Below are 6,732 nucleotides of genomic sequence, written 5' to 3'. Positions count from 1 at the left end.
GTACGAGGGGTGTCACTGCAGCTCTTTCTCCGTGTCAATTTTGGTGACTTGGCACGAGTTGGAGGCACCTGCAAAAGAAAAGGCAAAAATAAGACGGCTCACACTAGTACGTGCTAAAAGCAGGCAAGCTTATACAGCTTTCCATTAATTTAATCAACAAGTTACAAGTATAAATTAATGTAAGAAGACATATTTTTAAACTGATTGTATATACAACTTATGCTCATTTTGGTGATTTATATCAGTATTGGAGTAGGAACATTACAAGTTCGTTCAGTGAGAAAAATTTAACATTTCTGCTGACCAAGTCGACGAGGAAAACAGCAATCATTTGTTTTGCGAGAATCAAATGAAAAGAGACAATTATGTGTCCAGAAAATTGAAATTTTCAATTATGGCCAGACACAAGGACAACAATGTCATGCATTTGGAAACCAAGGAATCGTGTTGTTTCATCAAGATACTATATGTTAATGTGAGGTATTGAGGTATATAAAGAATCAGGAACACAAAGGAACAAAATTGGATAAGGATCCCCCTAACCTTGACTTTAGCGTCTTGGCACCCAAAGAAAAGCAATATACAAAGTGAAAACACAAAACTGGAGCTATAAAGATGATGGAACAACACCAGAGCAATGAATATGAAATTATGAAGAAAATCTAAGGAATTGATCGGCAGAATAACTTATGGAACTAATTGAAGACCTAGAAATTTTAAGACAACAATCAGAAACACTTTGCCAATGCCCACAATAAGTTACAGCTCAGATACAATACATAGGATCTGTGAATGCCGCCACACAATGTCACTCCAACAGGCAACTGCTCATCTAGCTGCCCTCTTGGTTCTCACAGGACTGACTCGGTTACCCCATACAAAACTACAACAAATTTACAAGGCAGAACAGCGCATGGTCTCTGGTAGCCAGGTTCTTACAAGGACAATGGAAAAATAATCTAGCAACAAACACACTATTGTCGGGTCATGAGGCCATCTTTTTGGTGATGTGAGGTATAAATTAAAATGAAAAATGGCATGGGAGTGAATGCATCATGATTTAGGTTTGTACAGCAAAGTTTGCGGCGCTTGGCTGTCCCACTTTCTTCATGGAAGCCTTCAGGTCTTCCCTGGATTTGGTGACCCTGGATTTAGTAGCTGATCCTGTCTTTGAAGCACTCTTTGCAGAACATTGTGCCTTGCTGCTAACATCTTTGGAGTTCCCAATGCTGTGACGATGCAACCGGCAGCATACTGCACTGCCATTTCCTCCCTCTGGTGTATGAGGGGTGTCACTGCAGCTCTTTCTCCGTGTCAATTTTGGTGACTTGGCACGAGTTGGAGGCACCTGCAAAAGAAAAGGCAAAAATAAGACGGCTCACACTAGTACGTGCTAAAAGCAGGCAAGCTTATACAGCTTTCCATTAATTTAATCAACAAGTTACAAGTATAAATTAATGTAAGAAGACATATTTTTAAACTGATTGTATATACAATTTATGCTCATTTTGGTGATTTATATCAGTATTGGAGTAGGAACATTACAAGTTCGTTCAGTGAGAAAAATTTAACATTTCTGCTGACCAAGTCGATGAGGAAAACAGCAATCATTTGTTTTGCGAGAATCAAATGAAAAGAGACAATTATGTGTCCAGAAAATTGAAATTTTCAATTATGGTCAGACACAAGGACAACAATGTCATGCATTTGGAAACCAAGGAATCATGTTGTTTCATCAAGATACTATATGTTAATGTGAGGCATTGAGGTATATAAAGAATCAGGAACACAAAGGAACAAAATTGGATAAGGATCCCCCTAACCTTGACTTTAGCATCTTGGCACCCAAAGAAAAGCAATATACAAAGTGAAAACACAAAACTGGAGCTATAAAGATGATGGAACAACACCAGAGCAATGAATATGAAATTATGAAGAAAATCTAAGGAATTGATCGGCAGAATAACTTATGGAACTAATTGAAGACCTAGAGATTTCCTTCAGAATGTAAATACCAACTGAACAAAGGGCGTACCCAGTGCAGAGAGCTCCCGCTCTGTGCGGGGTCTGGGGAAGGGTGTCAGTGGCAAGCCTTACCCTCGCCTGTGCAATGCGAGGAGACCGCGACTCGAACCCGGGACCTTCCGGTCACAGGCGGTAAGACTCTACCGCTTGCACTAGGCCCGCCCTTCTAAATACCAACTGAACAATACAACAACAACAACAACAACAACAACAAAGCCTTTAAGTCCCAAACAAGTTGGGGTAGGCAAATACCAACTGAACAATGCAAAAAAAAAATGATTAAAATAACATAGCAGACAACACAAAATACATTACCTTCTTAAGTTCAACCTTTGGTGGGGGTCCCTCTTGGTAGAAGCTTGGCATGGGTTTTGCTCGGACGACCAAGTTCTTCCTCAGTTGTCTTAGAGCTTCTTCTTCCTCTTCCTAGAAAAAAGAAAAGGACAAGAAAGAGAAATAATGGCAATTTTAATTAACCCAAAACGATTAATCAAAAAGAGGATCATAAAGCAGGCTTCGTAAGGAGTTTCGTTGTCTTGGTGGGCAGATAACAAAGATTTTCATAAGTTAGACTATTGATAAAAACGTGAAAGTGTAATGGTGTTTACAAGAGGCATCAAATATGCATATACGAGTGACACGGCAGAAGCATAGTTAACGCAATCAAGTGAGGTCTATGTGCAGTAACAATAGACTAAGATTAAGTGGGCTTCAGATACAAGCATCCTCAACAATTCTAATACCAGTACCTAAAGTTACCAGGCACTATAGTTTTTCCCAATAAAAATATCAGATTTTGTGGGACAAAATATTCATTATAAAGACAAATCAACTCATGTACATAGGAAACAACTATAGTTTCACAAGCTTAAAGTTTAGTATACGTGTTTATACAAGAAAAGGCTTAACCAATTTAACCATATTGATTGGACAAAGATGGACTAAAAGATGGATAAACCTTCAGAAAAGTTCATTTCAAGGCTTCAAGCATATCTGAAATTGTCTTGTTTCTTGCATTTTACCACACTAACCAAGCAAGATGGAAATAACAAAAATTGATGTACTGATCGTTTCCAACACCTCGAACAGATAGTATTTCAGCAAGTCCAAGACAAGACACTACTAATGTAAAAAAAAAAGTGAGCTCAGTGAAGTTCAAAATATTTACACCACAAAATGTGGAGGAAAAAGGTAGGTTAAACAAAGTTACTCCAAAATTCTAATTCCAGTGCTTATAAGAAGATGCAATTACAGTTTCCAATGCATTAGGGCTAGTAATTTTGCAAAAAAGGGTGCTCTTCATGATGCCACAAAACAAAACAGACACTGATATTCAGGCAATACCATAAAATAAACCATAGCAGACTTACCCTCTTTCTGGCCTCTGCTTGGAGTTTCTCCTCTTCCAAAGCCTTGCGCTTCTCTTCTAATTTTGTGTAAAACTTAAGAATCAACAAAGATTTGATTACTCGACTGACTCTTTAAAGCCAAATATCAATCATGATATTGCACCATGAAATGGCACGTGTACCTCTCCTCTCTTCTCAGCACGATTAGCACAGACGAATGTAGGTGCAACAGCAACAGTTGTCTTCTTAGTTTTTCCAGCTCTTGCTGAAGTTACAGTTCTGTATACAGCTCAGGAAATTGGGGAATACAAATGAAGGAATCTTTTCTACTAACAGTCAGTTATAAAGGCATAGAAAAGTGTTCCATCCAAAATTTTATGTAGTTCATATGCATAAAAATATTAAAAAAAAAGGAGACACTAAACAGACAGAACAATAAGATCCATCGGAGAATTCAATGTGATCCATATTTGAAAAGAAGAAAGGATACGACGAAGTGACAGAATATGAGTCCTCTTCTGGACTGTGAGAACTATTGTCAGATTGGAGAGGCATCCTGGGTGTGACTGATGGACTCTGCAAATCCACAAATAGTACAAAGTTTGTCACTAAAGTTGCCTACTTTCATGTTCAAATGTTAATTTGGCAGTGTAAGGCAAATAGAAGACTGTCTAACAAACAAAGAGAAGTAGATGAAGCCCAAAGGGTAAAGTTCAAAGGAGGGTACAGATGACTACCAGACCTTCTTTGCCATGCTTCTTGGTGAGGAGCTACTTTTATCCGAAAGTTTTTCCCCATTGCTGATGGGATGAGGAATTGGAGCACAATTTCCTGCTCCAGATGACCTTCTTTCAGGTGCAACAGTGCATGGCTCAGGTACAGTGTGCCTAGACCCTTGCTGTCTAGCTACTGTAGGCTTTGCTGGTGAATTGCTGAGAGAAGACTCCTGCTGATGAATCGGCTTGAGGAGGTCTGGGTTTACAGACACATCGTCCTGGCTGTTGCTGTCCATATGTGAGTTCATAGCATGAGTGTTCTCTTGCCTTCCTGAAGAATCTTCATCATGGCTGCCACTCACAACTTCCTCATGATCAGCATTTCCGTTAGGTGGACATATAACTACACAATCTGATTCTTCATCAGTAGACATATCAACAACTTCTTTCCCCATTGCACTGCATTTTTTATTAAAAAAAACATATATAAATATAAGTGTACAGCAGAATCAGATGGAGCCTTGAAGCGCCTTACGTATCAAATCATATAGAATAAATAATAGAGTCAAACAGGACTATAACATAGCGCTCCCATCAATTGTTTATAACTAAGAAAAGAACAACTAATTAATATAAGCATAGGCATTATCAATGACATGCAAGCAACTACCCTTGCAACAAAGCAGAAAAATCCAATATGCTAAAATCCAACTGACAAATATAGAACAATCATACAAAAATGGAGAGTTGTCATCTGATATTTCTAAAGTCCACATGTAACAAAGATTACACATGTGTTTCTTAAGTTCGAATCAAGAGCTATTGCGTAAATCAGAAGAAGTTATAGATGATTTTGGTAATCTGTCACTTAGAAGCTTCACATTTAACACATTGCTGTAGAATTTGTGCAGCATATTTATTTGTTTGTTGACCTTGAATCGAAAGTTTCCTGGGGTGCCATATATAAGTTTACTGAAATGCCAGCCTAGCAAACTCCTAAAACATGAATGCAATGTAGCTCCAACTTGGTCACGTTCACGACAAGAGTTATGTTCCAATTTCTTCAAACAATGCACAACGCGACAATGTTTATTTGGATGTTCAAGATTGCAGAGTGCATTTATTATAAACTTCACCAGGCAATAAATACCAGAAAATTTTGAACATTTTGTCGTATATACAAAACCCGCGGGAAGCAATACAAGATTTTTAGCGGGAGCCCTTACATCATGGCCACTAAGACAGAATAATAAATCCTTCACAGCGCATAGCTTAGAATCAGCAAACTTTATTTACAAAACAATTTTGAAAAATCTCCAGGATGTGACATTTGAAATATAAAACTAAGCACGGCTGAGTTCAACAACACAACTAGAAACATTCAAAGAGCTCTATCGCAATCGCTACACGCCCATTGGACAACCATTTCACAAGAACACGAGTGCACGACCTTGAATAATCAGTCAACGCCCCTATTCCACAATTTATTTAAGGATCCACGCTAATGCCTTATCCCATTGTTTGCAGGGAAGCCAACTCATTACCCCGTTAATGCCTCCCACGCAGGCTACAAACGAATATCGGCCATTTCTAGCACTACTAGTTCAGAGAAAACCAGACATTTCAGCTATAACATATCACACGACGAGGAACCATTCGAGAGCCGCGGCCTTCACCCCCCACACGCGCGCGAAACCCTAATCCGAGCCAACCGACCCAAAACTCACCGGAGCAATCGCGCAAATCACCGAAACCACCCCCCAAGAATCGACACACCAAACCACCCGGATCCACCACGCGGCTCAGAAACCCAACAAGCGCAAGGCGCAGCCACCGAAACACCGCCCCCAACGCCCACAAGAGAAACAGGATTACAGCAGAGAGAGAGAGAAGCCAGCGCGCCATTACATGTTCCCGGCCGCCTCGCCGGGCAGATCCCAGCGCCGCCTCGCCGCGGCCCCGGGGTCCCCGCCCCCGCCGCCGTTGGCCTCCGCCGCGGCCGCCGTGGTGCCGACCGTTCGGTACCCGGACAGTCAGCTCCCCCGCGCCGCGCACCTCCCGCACCGGTCCGCTCCCGCCGAGTCAGCGGAGGCGGCCGCCGACCCCGCCCGGCCTCGCTTCCCTCGCCGCCCCACCACCACGCCTCGCTTCGCGCAGAGCTCGCGCGCTCCCCCTCCTCTGCCTGCCTGCGTGCGCTCGTGTGTGTCTGGGCGCGGGTCGCGGCCGGCTGTTTGTGTCCTTGTGGGGGCGGGGCGGAGGGGGCGAGGTGGGCCCGGCGGTGAGGGTACCGCCCGGGGCCACGGGCGGAGGTGAGGGTGTGGGACCTGAGGCCCGAGGGAGCCGTGCTGCGAGAGGCAGAGGCACGGCTGGGGGGTGGTCACCGCGGTGTGGATGATTTTGACCAGCCACGTGGAAATTATTATAGGTTAGTTAGCGCAATTTTTTCCTGTAATAATAATGGAGACATAAATCGAGATCTTCCCCTGTTTTTCTATGTGATGATTATTATATATATAGTGAGTCTTTGTTGTGAGGATATTGTCCAGTGTGAGTGAGCATGATGCGTCAGCGGCAACGAAAACTGACGTCTCAACTTACTAGTAGTAGGCAGTGCTTGCATGCCTGCATTTCATCGTTCAATG

General features: G+C 42.2%; 1 protein-coding gene across 3 annotated transcripts; it reads right to left on the bottom strand.

The window, feature by feature from the left end:
- On the bottom strand, positions 1 to 6,516 carry LOC136549468 (protein WVD2-like 2). 3 transcript variants are annotated; one of them, XM_066540763.1, is made up of 7 exons: positions 5,999 to 6,516; positions 4,117 to 4,549; positions 3,868 to 3,950; positions 3,557 to 3,653; positions 3,396 to 3,467; positions 2,341 to 2,451; positions 2 to 1,348 (listed from the first exon to the last, which is right to left on the bottom strand). In XM_066540763.1, the coding sequence occupies exons 2-7, from the start codon at positions 4,543 to 4,545 to the stop codon at positions 1,061 to 1,063; spliced, it is 1,080 nt and encodes a 359-aa protein (XP_066396860.1). In that variant the 5' UTR covers positions 4,546 to 4,549; positions 5,999 to 6,516; the 3' UTR covers positions 2 to 1,060. The 3 variants fall into 3 exon arrangements, with proteins under 3 accessions (XP_066396861.1, XP_066396860.1, XP_066396859.1); XM_066540762.1 differs by having other exon boundaries at positions 4 to 1,348; positions 3,865 to 3,950; positions 5,999 to 6,512; XM_066540764.1 differs by lacking the exon at positions 5,999 to 6,516 and having other exon boundaries at positions 1 to 1,348; positions 3,865 to 3,950.
- Between the last annotated feature and the right edge of the window lie 216 nt (positions 6,517 to 6,732).

This window comes from Miscanthus floridulus, chromosome 4 (genome assembly GCF_019320115.1).
Source record: "Miscanthus floridulus cultivar M001 chromosome 4, ASM1932011v1, whole genome shotgun sequence".
Lineage (NCBI taxonomy): Eukaryota > Viridiplantae > Streptophyta > Magnoliopsida > Poales > Poaceae > Miscanthus > Miscanthus floridulus.
This window is presented reverse-complemented; position numbering and strand designations above follow the sequence as displayed.